Source organism: Mytilus galloprovincialis, chromosome 11, assembly GCF_965363235.1.
Source record: "Mytilus galloprovincialis chromosome 11, xbMytGall1.hap1.1, whole genome shotgun sequence".
Classification (NCBI taxonomy): Eukaryota; Metazoa; Mollusca; class Bivalvia; order Mytilida; family Mytilidae; genus Mytilus; species Mytilus galloprovincialis.
In genome coordinates this window covers 43,071,188-43,097,591 of record NC_134848.1, presented here as the reverse complement: position 1 = coordinate 43,097,591, position 26,404 = coordinate 43,071,188, and the positions used below count along the sequence as shown (strand labels likewise).

The window sequence follows — 26,404 nt, the reverse complement described above, 5'->3', positions numbered from 1 at the left end:
GCCAGGTGAGATAAAAAAAAAAAAAAAGACACAGATGGATTTATGACAAAATTGTGTTTTGGTGATGGTGATGTATTTGTAGATCTTACATTACTGAACATTCTTGCTGCCTTCAATTTTCTTTATTTATTATAAACTTGCAATTGGTCCTTAATTTACAGAGAAGTTTTGGAAAAATTTACAAAAATTTACCAAATTAATGGAAATTGTTATAAATTGACTATAAAGGGCAACTCCTTAAGGGGGTCAATTGACCATTTTGATCATGTTGATTTATTTGTAGGTCTTACTTATGTTGTACATTAACGCTGTTTACTGTTAATCTCCATCTATAATAATATGTCAAGATGATAACCATGCAAAAGCTGCAAATTTTCTTAAAATTACCAATTCAGATGCAGATGTCAATGTGTATTTGTTCCACCTAACAAAAGTTCCAGTGGAAACTTTATTATAAACAATGTCATAATACCTGTACCTGTCGGAACACATATTCTATACTATTTATTCCATTAGGAACATCTACTGTAATATTTATTATCGCTATTTGTGCGTTTTTCCTTTGATATTTTTTGTGATAATTTTCATATCATACTTCTAGCTTGAGATGGAAAAATTATTGCTAGAAACTAAGGAGGCCACGTGGCATTGCTAACGAAATTGACATTGAAATTTACAACGTCGTCATAGGTAAAATAGCAATAAACAGATTATCATTGGTCATCTCAACTCGATTGCTTTTCTTACTTTCGCTGTACCAGCTCAAGCGAGAAAATCAATCTTGTTGAGATAATCAATGATAATCTATAATTCCTGTGGAAATAATATTCCAGAATAGTTTTTCCATTTGGAACTTATATTATGAGAGAACTTCTATTCCTTGACACAGCAACCCAACAACTGGTTGCCTGCATAGTCTGATAATTTCAGGGCAGATAGATCTTGACCTAATGAGCCATCTTATTTTAAAAGATTTGCTTGAATTGCTTTGGGTTTAGAAATTACATATTAGCCAAAAACTGCATTTTACCCAATAATGTTATATATACTATTATTAGCTATGTTGGCCATCTTGGTTACGGGCTGGGTCATCTGACACAATGTATAAACTAGATACCCTATAAATGATGATTTTGTACAACTTTGGTAAAATTCATTATAGTTGTTTTGGAGGAGAAGATGTTTGTAAAAGATAACAAAAATTTACCAAAAATCGTTAAAAATTGACTACCCTTACCAAAAAGTGCTAACATGTTGCACATAAGTTGCACATAAGATGCTCACGTTAGAAACTAACATGATTGCACACGAGTTTTTTAACATGCAAATTAGGTGAGCATTTTGTGAGCAAAAAAATTGCACATATGAAACTAACCTAATTTGCATGTTAAAAACCTCACGTGCAACTGCTCATATGAGCTTTTGTTTCACATGTGCATTTTATTAGATTGCTCATATGAGCAGTTGCTAACATGTGGCACACGTGAATATTATAGTTGACCAAAACAAAATGGCTGCTTTAAAAAAGGAATATTTTTCAAATTTAAATGAAAATCTTAAATAATTCAGTTGAAAATAAAATAACTGATACATCATGTTAAAAGAATTATTCTTTAATTATTGTCAGTTAATTATGATTTTCATATCATTTTTTTTTTTTTTTATTGAAACAATAATCATGATCATGACTAAAAACATAACATTACATTATAAAACTAATAGAGGGACTTGCAAGTTTAGTACACAATGAATGCCTTTGATTAATAAGTACTGTATTTCAAAAAGTTTAAAAGGAAAAATCTTTATACATGTAGTACTTATTTTGAAGCAACCTGTATATATATTCCCATAAAGGAGTTAAAATTGTAATATATTTCAAAATCTGACACAAAAATGAAAATAATGAAATAGAAATGATAACTTACAAATAATTAACCACAGCCACACTGGTTTTATCAGATTTCAACAATGCCTTTCTTCAAATAGCACAATATAGGACTTAACATTTTCCATAATCCATCTACCTTCATTTATTGCATGCTTTTCATGAATTTGAATTTACAGGAAGTACATGACTGGGCATGTCATTTTGAAAAAGCTCATATGAGCAATGATGTAGGTTAGTTTTGAATGGTTAGAAGAATGGACAAACTTTTCAAAGTACAAAACTAACATAAAACTAACATGGATGATAAAAGCTCACCTGAGGTTTGAATTGCACATGTGAGCATTATGTTAGATTTTTGTGGGCACATATGAACTACCAAACTGCACATATGAGTAACCTGATTTGCATACAATTCTTACTTGCATCTCATGTGCTTCACATGTGAAACTTATGTGCTTTTGTTAGCAATTTCTGTACGGGTATAAAGGGTAATTACTTTTAAGGAGTCAACTGACCATTGGGCCATTCCAGTTAATATCTGATAATGGGGGATGGATGGTCCTTTCTGAGGGGTGTAAAATTTATACATCTTAGGGGTGAAATTTTGGGTTTTTTCATCTCACAGGTACACTTTTACGCAACAATTTCTGAGGGTCTTGCAACAGTAAATAATTAAAAATAATTACATCTTAGGGGTTGCAAAAAATACCTATTTCATATCTATGGGGTGCTTTGGAATGTAGACACTTTCGTATAATGCATTACCTGGTATTGGATTTAAAATTCTGATGGGTACAATCCTTGCAGTAAAAATTCTGATAGGTCAATTTTTCCCATGAAAGCCCATCCACCCAATATGAACAGAAACTGTACATCTGATAGGTCTTAATTTATAGATCTGATAGGTAGTTTGTCATGATGTTTTTAGGTCTTAATTTATAGATCTGATAGGTAGTTTTTCATGATGTTGTAGTTTTTCATGATGTTTTTTTCTGATAGGTATGAACAAAAATTTCCCCATCCATCCCGTCAGAAATTAACTGGAATGGCCCATTTTGGTCATGTTGACTTATTTGTAGATCTTACTTTGCTGAACATTATTGCTGTTTACAGTTGATCTCTATTTATAATAATATTCAAGCTAATAACCAAACAGGGCAAATTGTTCTTCAAATTACCAATTCAGGGGCAGAAACCTAACAACAGGTTGTCTGGTTTATCTGAAAATTTCAGGACAGATAGATAATGACCTAATGAACACTTTTATCCATGTCAGATTTGCTCTAAATGCTTTGGTTTCAGAATAAAAGACAAAAACTACATTTTGCACCTATGTTCTCTTTTTAGCCATGGTGACAATCTTTGTTAGTTGGCCAGGTCACAAGACACTTTTTTTATACTATGATGATTGTGGCCAAGTTCAGTTAGATTTTGACCAGTAGTTTCAGAGGAGAAGATTTTAGTAAAAGTTAGCAACAACGGACAATGAATGCCAACTGATGAGTAAGCTGACTTGGTTCTTTGAGCTAGGTGAGCTAAAAACTGGAAAGTAACACACTGTTCACACTAGCGACTTATCTTAAATCAAAGGACGATAACTGAATATTCTGAACAATTGAGCCTATTCACTTTTGTTTAATAACATTTCTTCTATTTTATAGTTTCATTTTGATGGAGAAAAAGTGGGGAAGAGGTTAACAAGAGACCAATTTGAGACTGGAATGATGAAAGTGGACAATACCACCAACTCAAGATTTTGTGCTTCACTTACATCTTTGTGCAACTTGAATTTAAAGAGACGCACCACAGCAAAAAAAAGAAAGTCCACAACCATGATCACCCCTGATGTGAACCTTGGTAATGTCACAGAACTTGAAGAAGTGGATACCAACAGCATGAAAGAACTCAGCAACAAGTTCTTAGGTAAAAATATTTATAGTTGGAGAATTTTACTTGAATCAAATGTTTATTTTCATTTTTTAGGAGTGGGGGAGCTGTTAAAATCTATGTCATTTGGTCTCTTATGGAGAGTTAATTAATTTTTCATTGGCAATCATACCATATCTCCTTTTTTATTTATATAATATATCTGACATTGTACAAAGACTACAAACTGCATACTTAGTTAAACAATTCAATTAGGTGTTTGGGTAGAATTTGAATGCAGTAGAATTGACCATACTTCAATGTTAATTAGCCAAAACATTGTTGATTATTTGAATTTTTTAAAGGCTTGATGTTACAACCAAGGTTTATAAAACATAAAAATACAAAAGTATGATACATGCAGAAGACAATAAACAATTGCAAAACAGATCATTATAACTTGTATCCCTTGGAATTAAGAATTGATTGACATTTTTCTTAGTACATTATTTTATCATTGTTCATGTTATTTTTTCTTCTTCTAAAGATGTAATTCCAAAATATAATCTTTTAAACTTTTGTATCACAATCTTTAATTCTGTAGGTAAATACACCGTCAAAGCCAGTCTGCTAGAGGAACCCCCAACCAAATATCTAGTGAGACCTACTAGTGAAAAGTGGGTTGGTGCAATCAAAGAAAGTATAAGAAAGACATCAACACCTTTAGGAGCCACTACAATATTTCCTGTTTTGATAGATCCAAAACAGGTGAATATAAAATCACTTTTTTTTATTTCTTAAAATGTGATGTCTGTTTTTTTAGTCAATTTTGCCTTATTGAAAGATAATGTTGAAGAAAATATTAACTATTTTTGTAATTTCACCATGGTATTTTGACACTTGAATAACAACTAAATATAACATTTTCAAACTAGGGGCCAACTTGCCACAACGAATGTTAAATAAATATAACTGAATTGCATTATTTTCATCATTTGATAGTTCATAAATTATATCTTTAGTTTTTTTCCTTGAATTGTTTTACATTTGGCATTTCAAATAATTTTATAGCTTACTATTCAGTATAGGATTTGATTTTTGTTGAAGGCAATACTATGACCTATAGTTGTTAGTTTCTGTGTCATATGGTGGCTTGAGGTGAGTTGTCTCATTGGCAATCATACCACATCTTCATTTTTAATATAAGCACAATACAAGGGCATTGTCATGGACATTTTGAATCCCAACTTTAGTTTTGGTATAGTGATTTGACTACCATTTCCATGCTAGTCTTGTTCCGAGCTGTGTGATTCTTACTTTTATATCTTTGCGAATTGGTCTCTTCAGATCATGTCGGGGGTCTGATAAAAATATCATAAGAGCTATAAACATTTTCTTTTTAATGAAGTTTTATAAATTTATTAATTTAAATATGATAAAAGATCTATCTATTATGAATGAAAAAACCAGGGCAAAGAAAGCAATATATTCAAACAATGATCCAAAATGGCCAAAAAGTGAAGTATATACTTTGGGTACCCTGATTTCTTTTTTCAACACAGATCACATAAACTTATATATATATATCAAGTTTAAATTCTATTTATATTGCCCAATTCAGTTTATGACTTTTTATATTTCAGTTAAAGAACATTGATGACTTTAGGGCAGAAAAGATGGTAGAATATAAGTTGCTAAGTATTGGTGGAAATCATTTGAGATGTGCTATAAAGGACTTGTTTTCTGAAAATCCTAGTAGATTTTCAAGCTTTGAGTAAGTAATCACATTCATTCTTTATATCTTTAAACAATTAGAAATTGCTACATAATGACATGTTTTATTTTAACAGTGTTAACTGTATCTTTAAGTATGTGTTATGAATACAAAACAATGGGTACTTTTGACTGTACTGTAGAGGTCAATGAAGATGAATATGATGAATCTAAACTTAATACATTAAAAATAAGATTTGGTAATTAATTGTGGTGAGTCATTTAAAAGTTTGTAGAGACAAAATTTAATGAATGTTAGAAACTATATTTCAAGGTCATCATTCAATTTTTAACAATTCAGAATAAAAAAAAACTAAAAAAAGATGTGGTATAATGGTCGATGAGACAACTCTCCATCCAATACCAAATTAAAGGTCACAGTACTGCCACCAACAATAATATGTGGCCCCCCAAAGTGGCCAATACATGTCCAAAAATTACTACGTTGTAGTGTAAAAACATTAAAGGAGACAAAACAGCTGCCAGATTTCAATAATAGAAATTATATAACAAAAAAACAGTCAGCAACAACAACTAACAGGCTCCTCAGACTTGGGACAGGCACATATATAGTATATATGCAGCAATGTTAGATGTGTTTGATGGATCCAAAGCCTTTTCATATTATTTATAATATATATATATATATATGATTATTAACACAGACACTATATATGAGGGGGGATAGGACCTTTATCAGGACTACATGATTGGGTGTTTTTAAGCTCAAGATTTTTGGATTGATCCTTTTAGGATCCAGGTATTCTTTTATTCAAAATTTTGAGATTTCAGGATTTGATTTGTTGTAAATTAGAGACCTCTTGATTTGGGAAATAGAGACCAGGACCTCTCCTACTCCCCACTCATTTATTTCTATAATCATACATTAACTTATTAAAATATCTTTACTACCAGGACAGTTACTGTTAAAGTCTTTTGCTGTCTAACTGTGGATGAGACCAAATTAATTGCAAACCAACACAACGCAAGTCTAGATACATTGCAGATGACTTTTCAGGTATTATAAAATTGAGAATGAAAATGGGGAATGTGTCAAAGAGACAATCACCCGTCCATAGAAAAAAATAATAGCAGAAGGTCACCAACAGGTCTTCAATGTAGCGAGAAATACCCGCACCTGGAGGCGTCCTTCAGCTGGCCACTTAAAAACTATATACTAGTTCAGTGATAATGAACGCCATAATAACTTCCAAATTGTACACAAGAAACTATAATTAAAATAATACAAGACTAACAAAGGCCAGATCGCTCCTGACTTAGGACAGGCGCAAAAATACAACAGGGTTATAACAATTTACACTTGAGTTTTATCATTTATTCCTTATTATATTTGTGTTATTTTAGCCCTCACTATTGCTGGTGCAAAAATAATCATGATAATATTCTGCCTACCCTGTTTAAACTACAATAAAGTATAGCTTGCATCATTTATTTCTTAAATGTGCTTGTTTGTGAGATATTAACCATTGAAATTTTGGCGAAAAAAATATTCTCTTTTGACTTTTCATAGCTTTATCATGGACAAGTTTAAGTTGTAAGAAACTATTAAAAAAAAAATGATTATAAAAATTTTATAAGACTTTTACAGATGGCTTATCATTCAAATGGTTAAAACCAAAGGTTTCTGACAGAAATCTCAAAACATGACTCACTTGAACTTCATTTAATCAGTTTTATGAATTTATTTCGTACATTCCAAAAAAATATTTCATATCAATTTTCTTTGTCTTGAAAACTCCCATATTTCTTTTTTTGTTTTTTGTTTTAAAAGGGGCTCTCGGATCTAAATCAATTTTTTTTATTCAATATGAGATTTCGTTAATTTTTTCTATAAATGACTTTCATTTCATAGGAAAATAAAATAAAAAAAATGGGGTCACTGATCATTTATGCTCAAAATTTGTCTTCGAAAGAAGCATACATTTTTGTAAAGGTACTTTTTTCTGTTGAATTAATAGGAGAAAAAGAGGTAATATCGAAATAAAAAAGGAATCTAATTACAGAAATTGCTTAAACTTTACAATTATTGCTTATTTGAAAACAATAATAAAAAAATATAAGTCACCAATGAGTTAAGATATTTCAATTTCAATGCCAAAAAATAGCATATTTGCACCAAAGGGAGATAATTTAGAGGTTTTTCAATGATATATAAACATTTTAAAAGTCATCTGGAGCCAAACCGAATCGATTATTTAGTTAATTTTTGTATCATGTCATAAAGTAATTACTTATAATGTTTTATTCTTTGCTGAAATTTTTGTACCCGTGAGCCTCAAAGCAGAGAAGTAAAGTTCTGCTTGTTGCCAACAATAATATCTTGTTAGCTTTAATTATATTTTATGAATTTATTTCAACCTTTCATCAACAAATTTTTCATCTGTTGAGTCCTTTAATTTAGATTTTCCGTCAACACTGTGTTGTTTTTACAAGGGTTGTGCTGTCTTTTTGTTTTGAAGGGGAAGTAATACTAACCCTATATCAAATTTACATAGTCACCATGTGTAGGTAGTAAGATGAATATAACTATTGTAACCACCTAGATTTATCTGCTTGTAAGTGTGGACCTATGGCTTAGATTCCCTTTCAAGTCATACATGAGTTTTTAAAAGTGTCCTTTTCTGATTTTCTGTAACTGTCCTTTTTTTTCTAGGTGCCATTTAAAATCACAACAGCACATACATGTGTGTTGATACACTTAGGATTTATGAAATCAGTGACAAATATTTATATATTTAAATGCAAAACCAACTTTTTAAAACATTAATTTTGATCTCATAGATCCCAGTTCTCATGGGATTTTGGAGACAACTATTCATCAATTATATGTCACAGTACAACATTTGAGAGAAACTTTTATGATCTTAACTATGAACATTCTAACCTGAAACACACAGATGGAAAATATAATTATTATCCCTTAATTATTGTAGGGTGAACAAAATATAAGAATTGCAATTATCTGGGTGATGGTTAAAGAAAAACTTAGTGCCTTCAACATGCTTACATCTTTTTCTAATTCTATGCCCAAATATATTGATGGAAGAAACTGATTCTTAAAAAAAATATCTGGGTGATGGTTAAAGATTGAAATAAACAATTAATTTCCCCATAGGCGACAATGGTAGCCTTTTTCGAGATACAGACTTTAGAAAGTTGATTTTCTTAACGAAACCTTGCTAGAATCAAAGAAAAGTTATTAGGACAGTATTTTTTGGTCTAAAAAATATAGAATCGCGTTGCTTTTCTTAGCGTATTTTGTACTTATCTCCCATGCCTATCAATTTTGCCCTTAAAAATACGGGTCTTGTCCTAGCGTTGAAAAGTCATCTCAGTGCCTTTAGAGCTACGTAATAATTTTTATTTTGCCTTTTGTATAAAGCAGAGTGCACGAAGTCTCTAAAAATAAAAAATAACGGGAGCACATATCGACCAATCAGGATTCGCCATACTCTTAATTCTGAATACCATGTTATGCTCATAAAATGGCTGCGCCCATAAAATCTAATGGTGTATTGTAACCTATAGGAAAACTTAGTGCCTTCAACATGCTTACATCTTTTTTTAATTCTATGCCCAAATATATTGATGGAAGAAACTGATTTAAAAAAAAAAATATTCTGTCTTCAGCTTTCAGTATTAAATTTTATTTATTTGGTTTATTTTTCAGGACAAAGTGCTACAAGCCAGAGAATTATTCACTAGAAACCCTGGAAATGGTTTCAGAGACAGAGTGGCAGCAAACCTCACTGATATGACCCTTAAAGTGAGTAAAGAATGTTTTAATAAAACTTTTTACAGATAAGGATCCAGCTGTTAAAACAACTAGGCAGATACAAATGTTATGACCAATACAATTGTTGCAGGAAAAAAAGGACACCAATATATCGCCGACCGGGGTAAAGATTAAGTCGCCAGAAGCCTTAAGTGTGGGCCATTTTCTGCATTAAATGAGTTGTCCAATTTCGATACTTTATCATGTTTATCTACACATATACAAATTATAAACCAAGTTTAGAAAGTGTTCCAATAAATATGAATAATATGTATTTATAACTGAAATTTTACATTTACTAAATAACCAAAATACATCCTTCAAACCAAACTGAATTCTATATATTTGTAATACTAGCATAAATTAATTGAAACATTTTAAACATGGCTAAAGGATAATATCAGATTATAACATGGCATTTTTCATATCGCATGTATTATCAGCCCTAGGTTCAATATCAGCCCAAGAGCCGCAAGGCTCGAGGGCTGATAATACATGTGATATGAAAAATGTCATGTTATGATCTTTTTATCATATGCTTCAACAATGGAGTAAAATACAGATTCCTATGTTGATCCTTTTACGTGGTTCCCAAATAGAAGTTCAAAGAGTAAAAAGTTCACGGACGTCGGACCCCAAATTTAGTACATTCAATATGAAATATTTCTATCATAAGCTTCATCAGAGAAGAAAATCATTTTGATATGGACGAATCGACCAAAAAAAATCAACACTAAACATAATGAACATGGTTTGGAAAAGTTAACTTTCTAAATTATGTTTGAAACTGTTCCTGTCCTTCAACTGGCCCCTAAACAAATATATACTAACTCAATGATAATGAACGTCATACTAAACTCCAAATTGTACATAAGAAACAAAAAGTTGAAATGATACAAGACTAACAAAGACCAATTGCATGAGTAAATTTTTATCCTGTCCAGAACTATGAAAAAAGTTTCAAATGACATTTTGCCCTCTCCCTGGATCCGCCAATAAAGTCCTATCAATGAAATTTTCACCCCGTTTTTTCACAGTCAAGCCCCAGCTTAAGGTGATACCTTACACTACAGGGAGACAACTGAAAATTTCAATCACATTGTATTGTTGAGGGAATATAAAGCTTCTAGAAGATCACAATTCATGTTTGTCAAACTGCTATATTTTTCAAAGGAAGTGTGTGGTTCAAGTTTTTTACCAGTCTATGCCAAACTACCATAAAATCCTAAAAGTTCAGTCGGACCAAATGATTATTTTGTCAGTCAGGCATAGTTTGGGATACACTGTTTATATGACTGCTAAATTTTTGTATAATGCTATGTTGTTGTTTCCGAAGTCACATTTGGTTTCAGTACAATAGCTTTAGTTTATGTAATCTTTTTAGAAGGTTTAATACCACAAAAGGAAGAAGGAGATTTGTTTTTGGGGTGATGGTCCTAACCATTTAGAAGATAGGGTCCAAAAAGCAAGCATTTTTCTAGTTACAGGATAATTACTTAATTGTGTATAAGTTTTTAGATTGCTATGAAATTGTACCACAATCTTTAAAGCCACATAAGAGGTTGGAATTCTTTTGAATGTTATGGTGCCATAATTGTTTAGGATTTAAGAGGCCAAAAACAAGCATTTTTGTAGTTTCTGAACAGTAACTTGTTTGTAAGTGTATCGATCTCTCTAACATTGTACCACAAGGTTCTATATAAAAAAGGAAAGGTTGAGAGAGAGTTAAGTGTAATTTGCCCCCTCCCCCCTCTGGATCCGCCTATGAACCATTATAATCAATAAAACAATCGTTTATAACATATTCCATCATCCATTCCACTTTGCAGCTTTTGTTTTTGTTTTGTAGTCAGAACTTTTTTTGAGGTTTATAAAAGGAAATTGTGGAGTCTACATCATAAATATAGGGCAAAGCCTTACATCAGATACTTCTACTTATTTTGTGTTTGGATGGTTCGCAATAAACATTTTTTTTCTTATTGAGAGTATTTTCTATTATAGGATGTTAGTGCAGACAGCATTACAACAGTTACATCTGTTGCAAGTTATGAAGAGTTAACATTTGAGGAGGTTAACAAGATGTTCACAGAATACGAGGCTAAGCATGGCCCTACAAAGAGCTTCCCTCAAAAAGTAAGTTTAAAATTAAATGATAAGAATTTGATAGACATACATCTGATGTAAATATTACAGAATTTGAACAGGATCAAAATCAAGTGGTGTTAGAATTTATATGGAATAAAACAACAGATTGTTTCCTTTACAACACCAAATTGGAAAAAATAAAACTAGCAGTAGTTGATTGATTATGAAAATAATTAAAAAAAAAAAGGTTTTGTCTGAATCGAACGTATCATCCAGTTTGAAAAAAATTGTATAAGAGGATACCGTGAAAAAGATCTAACGAGCATTGGTATGTCTTATTGTTTTGAGTTTCTATTTTTAGACACAAATTCAGACTCTCTCAGGACCTTACATTTAAAATTAAATAATATCAGATGACTCCGATATAATTTGACTAATCAGAGAAACTGAGATATATAAAGAGACTGGGAAGATACCTTTTACTTCCAGATGTATTTTTCTAATTTGCTTAACCCTTTCGCCGACGAGTCCCGGTTTACCGGGATTCACGCTTCAGACAGGTGACGATGAGTCCCGTTTTACCGGGATCGGAATACCTCTTTTATATTTCCCGCTTAAACAGTGCAAACATGAGTTATCTTTCTTTGATGAATAACCCGGATGAAAGTGTAAACATTGGCGCTTCCTTTTGTTGAAAACCGTGTCAAAATCAGAGGAAATTTACGGAATTTACGAGAATTTGAAATGAGGGAACATTTTTTTTGAAAGAATATGGAAGAATTGAAGCCAAACTAGTAAACTTTTTTGACATAAAATGTCGTTTTATGTACAAAACACGTGGAATGGACATCGATCAGTGTGAGGAATTTGTACAGCCTCATAAAATTTTTCAAAATTTTGCCGTTTTGGGTTAAAAAAAGTACGATTTGGGGTGAAAAAGCCGAATTTTGAGAATTTCACTTGGAAAATGCCGAAAATTTGAAAATTTGAATATTTTATGAAGAAAAAAATGTCAAAACATGAACAAAACTGTGAAAATGGTGTTAGTGAATGAAATAAATACACAAATAATTATAAACAAGTTTTTATTGACATTTATTATGAAGATCTCCCACTTGAGTAATAGTAGCCAGGGAAGCCATCGTCTCAGAGTAGCTTCTGTCAGGGCAGCAATCAGTGAAAGGGTTAAAATTAAAATTGTTAAAAGCAGACAATTTAATTAAGATTGCTTGGGAAAAATTTCCTACAACAAAAGTAGGTGTGTTATCCACAATTGTTTAGAAAAAATCAATTTAGATTTACATCATAACATATTTAAATGGGGTCGATAGCCAAGCAGTTTATGAACTGAGGACACGAGCGAAGTAAAATAAACCTGGTTGAAAATATTCCAAAGGGAGATAACTGAATTCACTAATATTCAGTTAAACTAAGATTTAACCCGAACTAATTGCAACAGAAAATGTTTTAGTTCTAATCTATAGCATTAAGCCCTTAATATACACAGAAAAAGTCCCATTAAATCTTAGCTTGAGGAAAACTCAAAATCAGTATTTTTATAACATTGGAAAGGGAGATAACTCCGCCAAAATTAGTCCTTATTTTTAAGTTCAGTCTTTGGTTGATTTTCTTAAAATTTATGTAAAGTATGATAGATTATTGCTATTTTGTGCATTTTTCCTTTGATCTTTTTTTGTGATAATTTTCATATCATGCTTCTCGCTTGAGATGGAAAAATTATCGCTAGAAACTAAGGAGACCACGTGGCGTTTCTAACGAAATTGACATTGAAATTGACAACGTGGTCATAGGTAAAATAGTGATAAACAGATTATCATTGGTCATCTCAACTCGATTAATTTTCTCACTTTCGCTGTTCCAGCTCAAGCGAGAAAATTTGCTTTTGTTTACATCTGTATATTATATTATATAGGATCTTACTTGTTTTAAGAAACTTTAAACTAAAAAAAAAGAAGAAAACATGCTTAATTATTTTGATCAAATTTGAGATTCTTTTAATACCTTGATATGTTGAAAAATTCAATAAATGGTCAACTATAATGAATTACGAAATCTAGATAATAGCATGATAAAAGATATGAAAACACCTTTAGATTTGTTTGTTATACTCAAAGAGGCTTTTTTGCAGAGTTATCTCCCTATTCAATGCAAATCTCAGTAGGACTTTTGAATGGTGATTTCTTTTAGTCGTCCTTAAGTAAGATTGTCAGGGACATTTTTCTTGTATATTTGGGGTATAATGCTAAAGATTAAAACTTTAAAATCTTTGTTGCAATTACTTTATGATTAGAGTCAATTTTATGCTAGACTGACTGGACTATTAGTTTGATATTGCAATATGTGCCTTAGGTTTGAAGTAAGCACATCTTTTCCTTAATTTGACTTTGTTGTTGAAACTTTACACAGTTATGGTACACAATATTGGAATGAGCATGAAGGAAAAACAATGCTGGTCCAAAATTTCTCAAGGGAGATAATTGAATATAGCTAGTTTAATGTTGCATATGATGTTGTAACATTTCTCGTAAGCACCACTCCTCTTTAGTTGCTAAAGTAATATTAATTGAAAAAAATGTAGTTACAGTATTTAGCTTAAGGATCTTGATGAATATATTCAAGTTATTGTATTAAATTTTAAAAGGGAGATAATTATAAATTATTTCTCATTTTTACAGAGAAATATCTTCTTATTCTCATCTCATAGTTTAAGAAATATAAACAATCTTTATTGCTGTTACATGTACATGATGTATGTGAAATTTTCAATATTATTCAATTGTAACTATACCACATCTGCGAAATCACAAGCATTTAGACCTTGGTTGACAGTATGTAAAATGTTGTATGGAGAGTTTTTATAAAAGATTTTATATCTGGAGAATTTCAGAAAAGGTATCAAAATTCATACAAGGTGCATGGAGACAGGACGATTTTTTTAAGCCCTCTCCTTTTTTTCACAATTGAGTCCGATATTTTTTTTGTTTTCTGTTAGATTCAAATATTTTCAAGTCTCTCTATACTATTAAGTTGAAAGTATTAACATACATATATTATAAATAAAGTGTATTTGCTATTAACTATCAATAAGTTTTTCTCAACGGCAATCACTGCTATATTATATAGATAGTCTCTATCAACGCTAAAATTATTATCCCCAATGTCCCCAAGGTCTCTTATGCAAATTATGTGCAGTTAAGAACCGGAAGTCTTGTATGATTTAAAAGTTCGTCTGATGACTGAAACAATATCCAGACAGCTTATTTTGCGGTTTTCTCCCAAAATAACCCAAACTGAATAATCATAGAAAAGATAACAAATGCAACTATTCTTTGCAATATGTGCCAAAGGTATCCCATGAGTGCATTTTATTATTTTTTACTTCTCCTTATGGTTTACTTAGATGAAACAAAAATTTATACTTGAAGTTGGAAGAGCATATTTGTTTTCAGGAACAGAATAAGCTAAACATTTTGATAGGCTACAGAGCTCCTTGTCCCAATATCTAGATTTAAAAAAATGTCTGGAAATAGAATCTGCCGAGAGATTCCCGAACTTGAAGGCGTCCTTCAGCTGGCTCCTAAACAAATATATATACTAGTTCAGTGATAATGAACGCCATACTAATTTCCAAATTGTACACAAGAAACTAAAATTAAAATAACACATGACTTACAAAGGCCAGAGGGTCCTGACTTGGGACAGACGCAAAAATGTGGTTAAACGTGTTTGTGAGATCTCAACCTTCCCCCTTTACCTGTAGCCAATGTAGAAAAGTAAACACATAACAATACGCACATTAAAATTCTGTTCAAGTGAGTGATGTCATTAGATGTAACCAAAGAAAACAAACAAAATGACAACAGACTAATAGCTGTTAACTGACATGCCAGCTCCAGACTTCAATTAAACTGACTGAAAGATTATAATTTCATCATATAATTACATTAGATGTATGTCTCATTATAATACGTAATTCGGATTGGCTAACTGCACATCACATGTTATTCCGTAAGCAATTACATAAAAACACAATAAAACGTTTCATTCATGATGACACACGGTCTCAGAATAAAGTGCACAGGTGAATTAAATAAAAACTTGATAAAAATCGTGTTTACATGATCCTAGCTAAAAAAAAATCTTCTTGTTAGGGGTTTAGTATCATACCATCATAACATATATGAGAAGAACATAACCCTGTCATGTCAACCACTGGTTTTTGAAGAAATGTGCTAAGTTTCGATGCAAAGACCCTAAAAGTGAATCAATATTAACGCCAAAATATGCAATCTTTTATAACCTGACAACAGTTTTGTAACTATATCCCTTCTTAATAAGTCTATTCAAAGGTTTTGTTAGTTTCTGAGGTGTCTACTGACATGTTTGTGCTTTATAAAGAATATTTCCATAAAAAATTGGATATCTTGAAAGAATGTCAAATTTAGAGCTGATCCGTTATTAAAAAAAAAGTTATGCCCCTTTGGAACATATTATTGCCCCTATGTGTACAATTCTTGCCAGTTTTTTTTTATTAAATTTATATTATAAGATTATGTTAGCAATGTCTTGTACATGTTAAAAAGAGAAGTGCAGTGTATCTAAAATTCTGTGTTAACGACAAAATTTCAGACAGAAATTGCAGATTTTTTAATTGAACATATAGTACTACTACATGTAGTAATAGTACAAAAATGTAAAATCTAATTTCAGACAGACAAACCCTTAAACAGTTTGGCAAAGACTGCCAGTGCTGATCAATTGTTCTTAACAAAGATATGCCATTTAGAAACATTATTAACATGAAAATTTGTATCATTTAAGTGCTCTTCTGTTTATAATTCTTAACAGATTTTTATGAAACTTATATCATAGTTTTATATTCCCAATGCTTTAAATTAGACAAGCTGAAAAATCAGTGCCAATTAATTTATTTTGAAAGAGTTATGCCTAAGAAATTATTTTTGACATAAAAAAATGAATAGTATAATTACTCTATAATGTGTACAATTCTCATTAAACTTATGTCATAAAGGTTAACCTCTGGTTTATATCAGCAATGTCTTTGTCCAGTTTGAAAGTCAGCACAGACTTGTTATAACCCTTGGAAATTGATCATATGAAGAATTGCATTATTAGTACCGGTACTTATTTGTACTTTTCTTGTCAGATTTTTATGAAATTAATATTATTACATGTGCACACCCTCCATGTCTCAGACAAATTTTCAAGCCAATTATTTATTCCTTAAAGATTTGTGTCCTTAGGATATATAGATGATATGGAAAATTGTGCTGTTAGTGAGTGCACTCATGTGTATGATTCTTGCAAGAATTTTATGAAACATCATAGGTTTACCTTAGCAATGTCTTCAATAAGATACTTTAAGAAATCAGAACTGATTCAATATTTTAAACAGGTTATACCCCTTTGAAAATTTTAATACGAAGGAAATCTCATTACACTTCTCAAGCCTTAAATCTTTTAAGATATCTATAAATTGTTTTGAAAACAAGAAAAATGTCTTTCATTTATAGTATATATAATATCCTTTTACCTTGGATAGATAAATCATGAGTAATGTGGGGCAGTTTGAACTCTATTAATTATTGCATATTGATGACACTTTTCACATTTGCAGTTCACAAACTTATAATATGCATGAACATCATTTGAGTAATTTAAGGATGTTGGCTGCATTATTTCAAAATAACAAGCTTTTTGAAAGGCTGTTAAATTGATAGTATATAAATAAAGAAACTAAAATCGCAGAAAAAAACAAGGGTCTGTATACTTGTTTTTGAGGTATAGGCCAATGAAAAAAAAAAATCAGAAAGAGGATCAAACATCATTTAGGATTTTTTTCATTTTTCTTGACTCATATATCTAAAGCATGAAGGTGGTAAACATTTTGTGTTATAAACAAATCCCTCAGATTTCATTTAGCGCCCAGAAATTTACAACTTTCTGGAAACCTGTACCCATGTCAAAGTAAATTTTCTAAGTTGTGCACATGCTATTATGGAATAGAACTTTGAAAGAATTTATCTCTGGTTATCCAGACTCAGAAACTTAGTTTGAAAGAATTTCTGGTTATCAAAACTCAGAATAGTGTTTAATTAAGATCCCTAAACCAACCTGCCAATTAGGAGATAACTGAATTGTATTTTAAGCTCCGATGGCATTAATTGGGGATTTGATGGTTGCAAATTAGGTTTACTGGCAACACGTTAGCGGAGACAGTAAACGAGTATTTGCGACCATCAAATCCAAAATTGATGCCGTCAGAGCTTAAAATACAATATTGTTATCTCCATTCTAATGAAAGTGACAGAAAACAAAGTTAAAACATGTATTTAAAATCTGTCATATGCTGTCTGCTCTTACGTCCTATAGCATTAATTGTCAATTGATGCCATGTAAGAAAGTGACGTTATCCAATCAAAATGAACGTTACAAACATTGTTGCATTAGAATTTGAAACTTTGACCCTTTTTAATACATAGAATAAATGGGTTTCATGTTTTTCAGATATTTAGAGCATTGCAGGGCACAGCTGAAGGGTGTAAATTAAAAACCCTGAAGACAATTAATCAAGGCGTCCACACCATTGGCAAAGCAGTTCTAACCCTAGAAAAGAAAAAGAAAATCATGCTTTTGAACGAAATATTTTTTAAAATAACAAATAGCAGTGCAGACAATGCCAGAGTGTTATATCCAAACCATTTTGATAGGATAGAGGAATTTTGCAGTAAGTTATAAACTATTATTATACATATGATAAAAACAAGCTGTCGGGCAAATATAGAAATAGAAAATGTGGTATGATTGCAAATGAGACAACTCCAAAAGAGAACAAAATGACACAGAAATTAAAGAATATAAGTCACCATACGGCCTTCAATAATGAGCAAATACCATACAGCTTTTAAAGGTTCCAAAATGACAATGTAAATTGATTCATACAAGAAAACTTAGCCTAATATTCAAAAACTTTTTTTTAAACGCAGCAGATATTAGTAAGACAAGTCTAAATTTATGTAGACAATAATAGTGCATTGACTTGACATATCAACGATATAAGGATAAGGCTTAGAAACGGGGAAATGCGAGGCTGTGCACTATTATTGTCTTTATACTGCAACCTAAAATAAAATATTTTTAATTGTTGTGTAATGCGTAAAGGTTATTTATTTTATTTAAATATGGCAGAAGTCCCCTTTAAAAAAGTCTCATATCATGCTTGCTGAGAAATTTACAACACAATGAAATGTACATTCACCTGTGGAAACCCATACTCAATGTTGAACGAAATTGTTTGAGTATGGACTTAAATATCAACCATTAGCATTAAACATAATGATTTATAGGTTGCAAACACAAAAATATTAATACATGAAATATGTTTTTCCAATAATTGTAAAATAAACAAGGCGTTCCACGCATCGTTGTATGCATTTGAAACAAGAACAGGTTGAAGAGGTCATGAATAATTAAATATTATTTCGGCAACTTCTATTTATACATTCATGAGGAAAAGTGATATCGGGTCAGTGACTGTATATGACATAGAAATATACAGTCAACACATTTTGACTGCCCAAATAGACCGAGCGCAGTATAAATATATATATAAGTCTAAGAATTGGCACAACAGTGCTGATGATTATAAGATGGTATTAAACAAAAATGATATAAAAGGATTCAAAATCTATTCAAAAGAGAAAGACAAACAACAAACGACAACCACTGAATTATAGGATTCTGACTTTGGACAGGCAAACAACAAACGACAACCACTGAATTATAGGATTCTGACTTTGGACAGGCAAACAACAAACGACAACCACTGAATTATAGGATTCTGACTTTGGACAGGCAAACAACAAACGACAACCACTGAATTACAGGATTCTGACTTTGGACAGGCAAACAACAAACGACAACCACTGAATTATAGGATTCTGACTTTGGACAGGCAAACAACAAACGACAACCACTGAATTACAGGATTCTGACTTTGGACAGGCAAACAACAAACGACAACCACTGAATTATAGGATTCTGACTTTGGACAGGCAAACAACAAACGACAACCACTGAATTACAGGATTCTGACTTTGGACAGGCAAACAACAAACGACAACCACTGAATTATAGGATTCTGACTTTGGACAGGCAAACAACAAACGACAACCACTGAATTACAGGATTCTGACTTTGGACAGGCAAACAACAAACGACAACCACTGAATTATAGGATTCTGACTTTGGACAGGCAAACAACAAACGACAACCACTGAATTACAGGATTCTGACTTTGGACAAGCAAACAACAAACGACAACTACTGAATTATAGGATTCTGACTTTGGACAGGCAAACAACAAACGACAACCACTGAATTACAGGATTCTGACTTTGGACAGGCAAACAACAAACGACAACCACTGAATTACAGGATTCTGACTTTGGACAGGCAAACAACAAACGACAACCACTGAATTATAGGATTCTGACTTTGGACAGGCAAACAACAAACGACAACCACTGAATTATAGGATTCTGACTTTGGACAGGCAAACAACAAACGACAACCACTGAATTACAGGATTCTGACTTTGGACAGGCAAACAACAAACGACAACCACCGAATTACAGGATTCTGACTTGGAACAGGCAAATGCATACAAAATGTGGAGCCGGGGTTAAACATGTTAGGGGATCCTAACCATCCCCCAAACCTGGGATAGGATAAAAAATTTTACATTGGTATTTGCTTTTATTTTATGAAACTAAAGTAGAAAATGTTAGGAACTTTTATCTTTTTTTTGCATTAACAATTTGTTGTGATCCAATGTTGTCAAGGTCTTGACAAGGCCTATTGATTTATGCTATCAAAAGAGTGAATTAACCACAGTGATTTCACATGTAAAATTAACAATTATTATCTCACTGGGAAAAGGAAACGATGTAATTCATTGCAACCAATGTAATAAAACATTTTGATGACCTGTGTATAACCTCCCTTTGAGGACACAGTTTAAAAATAGATAGGACTTAATCATGTCCCCAATGAAAAATATCTATTATTTCTTAACACTTTGCTGTCAAATGGACGCTTTTTCATAACTTTGGCTTTAAAGTTCTGTCAACTGAATTGAACAATATTTCATGGCAATTGAAAAGTTAATTTTGCAAAGGTCTTTCTATTAGGGGACGACCATTTGATATTCTGGGGGGGGGGGGGGGGGGGGCAGGAGGATTTGTTTTTGATCGGTTATTTATTTTCGTAAACTGAGAGGACAGATTATTCATTTTCTGCACTATTGAAGCAAGAATTTTCATTTTCATTAAAGCAAGGGACTGATTATTCATTTTCAACTATATTTATGATATTCGAAAACATACAATTTTTTAAATATTTGTTAATTGGTCCGAGACCAGAATTATTTCGTAGTGCATTTCTTTTAGAACATAAATGAAAATTAAAAAAAATCCCACCTGCGCTTTCTCACAGAAACTTTTACAGTGTGTTGTACTACTTTTGGGACAAATTATATCAAAATTATAGAAAACTTCATCGCTTCTAACTCAAAATATAGACAATTTTATGTTTAGGGCGTCTTGAAATCTATTGACAGCTTCTGAAGTGCTAATTTTAAACCTTTTTCAGCTGGACCAAATCACTACTTTCCTTAAAAATTCTGGACCCAAATTTTTTTACAGTGTAATTTCACCCCCCTACTTGCAATTTGATGCATTAACATGGAGAACTAAATTTGGAAGGGGTATAAAAATTAATGGCAAGTAACCCACTGTCAACACTAGGGACTATACCAATTATGAATAATACATGTACATGTATAGTCAAGTCATTATGTACCATTTAATCAGAAAAGATCATTATCCCCTGCAGAAATTTTAAGATTCAAGATTTCAATCATAACCTCAGACACATACTTGTGTTCAATATAGTATACAAACATTTCAAGATAATACATACCGATACAGGACAAACGAAACACAAATGCATAGTAATAAGTATATTATAAAAGACAATTGGTATAATCACGAAATTCGGAACCATTTATATTCCTATATTCCCAAGCAATATACACGAATAGCATACAAACATAACATTAAAGTTCATTTAGTTTGTTTTTTCCTAGCATGTTTCCAAAGTATTGTCAAACATATTTGGCCGAGCGGAGCGAGGCAAAAAAATTTTTGAAGGGTTTTGGAACCACTGAAGGCCCAAGAAGCTATAGACCTGCTGAGTTATTTATTTTCAATACATTGCAAGTCAGGTTATTTATTTTCAAACTACCACAGAACAAACCATTTATTTTTGTGATTATCAAGGCTGAGTTATTTATTTTCAAAATCCTCCTGGCCCCCCCCAGAATATCAAATGGTCGTCCCCTTATGCTACGAACATTAATGAATTATATTCAAATGAAGCTGTGCAATTATAATATTATTCCACTTTTATTTTCAGCACTTGCAATTGGTAAAACAGTCCCAAAGTTGTTTCTGGATTTTTGTGAGGGGGCAAAAAATGAAGCAGTAATACCATATGATGTTGCGTCATCAACTATAGATATAACCATTCAGATACCAGGATGTAGTGGTGACATTCACAATAATTTTCATGTTCAAAAATTGATAAACAAACACAAATTGACATTAAAAAAAGAACTATGTAAAATTAAGCACAAATTAAATGTATATATTGTTGATAGAATGGATGTTTGTGATGACACAATTGATGATTGTTCAGATTTAGTTGCTACATTAGATGAATCAGGTATTATTGATGATTATTCTGCAATAGATTCAAATGATGGTAAAGATTGTTCTTTGGTTTCCAGTGAAACACCATCATTTGAATCTATTTCAGCATCATGTGCTGAAACTCAGTGCCCATTAAGCTGCTTGATAATTCCAGAAACTCCCATGTCTCAATTATAGTTCAAATCCAATTAACCATTTGTGTTTACAAATTTGTATATTCAATGCATTTAAAAATATGTCTATCTTTGGCATATAGACAATGATGTGAGTACATGTATTACCAACCCAATGCAACTTTTCCACAGATTCACTTATTTAAAGAATTGAATACTTCCTTTTGTAACTCCATTGAGGTGTAAAAGCGTTGACTAAAGTACATTTTGTATGAAGCGCAAAATCGCTTCATTCTTAAAATGTGCGCACAGTCAACACTTTTACAACCCTATGAAGTTATAAAAAGAAGCATTCAATACTTATAATTACATTTTTTAGCTAGGATAATAAAACACAAAGGAGTAGGTCCAGTAAGGACTCATTTTGGCCTCAAATTTCAGTTTCATCTGACGAAAGATTTTGACCACTTTTTAAACACTTAAGTGTCTATTTCACTTGATTCAATTAATTTATGTGAAAGATTTTAATTGATTTAGTCATTAAAAACGGTCCAATTCAAGCTCAAATATGAAAAATCTCTCAAATCTGCCAAAAAACGACACTTTTCAGATGGTTTTTGTCAAAAAAGAAAGTGGCCGCATCCGTGTTCATCCACAACCTTTATATATGTTATGTATTATCATGAAATACAACTTACATTTCAATATTAAGGATGAACACGAATGCGGCCACTTTCGTTTTACACGGAAACCATCTAAAATTTAACTTAAATGATAGAATTTTGAAGTTTTCCGTAATTTAGCATGACTTAATAGTGCTACAACCCGATATATGTGCATTGTATTGTCAAAAACTGCCCATATTTATGTAGCAGAACCATTTAACTGTCCAATAAATAACTAAAAGTTTACATTTTAACAATTTTGTAAAACTGTTATTTTTTGGGGCCAAAAAGGGGTCTTACCGGACCTACTCCTTTTATCAGTTTTGATTTAATTCATCTGTGCACTTTATTTCCGGAATGATAAATTTATTGCATAATAATTACATTAGATGTTTGTTTCATTATAATACTTTATTTTGATTGGCTAACGACACATCACTTGTTATTCCGTAAGCAATTGCATCACTCAATAAAACTTTTCATTCATGATAGCACGTGGTCCCACAATAAAGTGCACAGGTGAATCATATACAAAATTTATAAAATTCGTATTTTCATGATCATAGCTAAAAAATGTAATTATAAGTATTGAATGCTTCTTTTTGTAACTTTATAGGGGTGTAAAAGCGTTGACCGTGTGCACATTTTTAGTATGAAGCGCTTCTGCGTTTCATACAAAATGTACTTCGGTCAATGCTTTTACACCCCAATAAATTTACAAAAAGAAGCATTCAATTCTTAAATGCAATTCTTAAGGAATAATGGGAGATTTACAGTAATAGCCCATCAAATAATGTATTACATGTATAATGAAACATACACTCTAATGTACCAATTATTTGATAGTTGATTTAAACTTTTGGCACTTCTTTTGTTCCAATGAACAAGTACACTTAAAGCTATTGTATCCTGCGTAGTTTTTTCAATTGGACCTTTTGAGTTTCTTCTTGTGGTGGTTACCCAACACCTTGGCTAATTTTAATTTGGGTCGTTTAATTTTCATAAAATTTTGACAAAATGTTACCTTTTACCCTTTGAAAAAAATATAAAAACTTTAAAAAATTTGAACCAACCACTTTATCAGAAAAAAATAATTGGTTATATAGCAGTTTGACAAACACTTATTTTAATCATCGAGAAGCATAACATTTCCTTAACAAACAATGTGATTAAAAAGTTTAGCTGATTTTTACAGAGTTATCTCCCTGTAGTGTTAGGTACCACCTTAAGATATCACTCTTCTATTCATTTACTTGATTAAAAAAAATAACTGCTAAATAGATAGTAATATCATTTTTTAAATTAAATAAACTGCATTCGATTTTGTGTTTTTATTCAATATTGATAATATTTTTTTTCAATCTTTTATATTTTGAGACATAAAAGTTTTAACAGGTAACTATCAAGTGAAACTGTGGAAAAATTTAATTGGGTTTGCAATAATACTTCAACAAAAGACTCAACAGTGACACTTTTAATCATGAATAAGGCTTCTAGTATTTATTTATCTGGTTTATTCTCTCTTAACTGCAATTTTTTTTAAAGTATTTTACATAATATTTTATATCAATTTTTTTTGAAATTCTGTATAAATAAAAAATAAACAAACAGTGGTAAACATAGAATGATATTTTGAAAACGCAGACTATTGATAAATGTGAAAACTTGTTTTGAGTATCTCATTTTATTGTTTTATATCCATCCACCAATTGTTTAATTATTGTTAAGATTTAATAAGTATGAGTAAAAGTTATCTTTAATGAACTACATGTATGTTAAATAATTGGTACTAACAAAGTTCTTAATTTTCAAAATTGATGTTGTTTTCTTCACTGTCATTTGTTTGTAAGACTCAATTTGTATTAAGGAAAGAATTACTCAGAACTATGAATAGATAAACAATTTTTATCACATTTCAAAATTACTAAAAGGTAAATATCAAATACCATTATTATAACCTTGTATGCCATTAATATTCATTGCAATCAAAATGAAAATAGTTATAACCTTTTTTTAAGATGATATCATCATGATCATATTTAGCAGCTCAGTATATTTTTTTTTGTACATGTGTACACTTTATACATTTTAAGATTTTAGATATTTTATTATAAATGTACACTTTTTTGTTTGAAACAATATCATGAAATTCATTAGAAAACAATGTATGTCAGTTTTAGATATTTTGAATATAACTGTGCATTATCCCATTTCTATATACAGCTTTTCTATCCACCAAAATCATGCATTTTTAAAAAGTTAAAGTTGAACATGTCACTGTTCACAAATGAACAAAATAATTGGAAAAAAGTCTTCTTTTTCCTGAAATAACTAAGCTATCTAAATGTGCCTATATTTTATAAGCCAAAAATTTAAACCTCACAAAATTAACCAACAAAACTATATGACTGACTATGCAGTATGGGCTTTGCTCATTGTTGAAGGCCGTACAGTGACCTATAGTTGATAATGTTTGTGTCATTTTGGTCTTTTGTGGATAGTTGTCTCATTGGCAATCATACCACCTCTTCTTTTTTATATATATCAGTCGATGTGTGTTCTGCGCCAATATGTATAATGGGAATCGTTTGTCTTTTGGCTCAATAGAAAAAAAATTAAATTGCTTATTTATCTAGACTAGTGCCTTCTAGGACCACTTATTTTTAAAAAGATTTTTTTATTGCGATTGATTAAGGAGGCTGACAGGTATAAAATTTTTAGAAAAAAATCAAACGTTTATTTTTCATTACAAATTTTATTAATTACCTTAAGAAGTTGTTACATTATCATATGGTACAAAACTTATTCCAACAAATCAATACGTGTTGGCCCCAGGTGACTTTTAGAATGTAGATATCATTGAAAAAGCTCCAAATTATCTCCCTTGGGTGCAAAAATGCCATATTTTGGCATTAAAATTTAGATATCTTTTTTAACTCATCGATGACCTATATTTTTTATTGTTATTTTCGAAAAAGCTGTACATAAACTAAATAATTGTAAAATTTTACCCATTCTGTAATTTAGTTCTTTTTTAATTTCTATATTACCGCTTTTTCTCCTAATAATTCAACAGAAAAAAAGGACATTAGGGCTATTCCATTTAAACATAGATCAACCCCCAGGAAGGCATTTTGAAACCACTTCTAGTGGTGGGTGCCCTTTTCAAAGTTTTGATGAGGACAATCCTTCAAAATTTGTAAAAATGCTTCTCTGGGTGGCTGCCCTATTGTCATAGTGCCTTCCTGGGGGTTGATGTATGTTTAAATGGAATAGCCCTTAGCAAAAATGTATGCTTTTCTCGAAGGCAGATTGTGAGTGTAATTGAACGGTGACCCCATTTTTTTATTTCATTTTTCTATTAGGTATAAGATAAAGTTAATTTATAGAAAAATATAGCGAAA

The 26,404-nt window shown here is 31.2% G+C and overlaps 1 protein-coding gene across 1 annotated transcript; it reads left to right on the top strand.

Annotated features, from left to right (window-relative positions):
- Positions 1 to 3,274: 3,274 nt before the first annotated feature.
- LOC143051166 (uncharacterized) lies at positions 3,275 to 22,583 on the top strand. Its single transcript, XM_076224164.1, has 8 exons — positions 3,275 to 3,811; positions 4,359 to 4,522; positions 5,398 to 5,528; positions 6,443 to 6,545; positions 9,219 to 9,314; positions 11,325 to 11,456; positions 17,958 to 18,177; positions 21,927 to 22,583. Exons 1-8 carry the CDS (start codon positions 3,610 to 3,612, stop codon positions 22,397 to 22,399), a joined length of 1,521 nt encoding a protein of 506 aa, XP_076080279.1. The 5' UTR covers positions 3,275 to 3,609; the 3' UTR covers positions 22,400 to 22,583.
- The last annotated feature ends 3,821 nt before the right edge of the window (positions 22,584 to 26,404 follow it).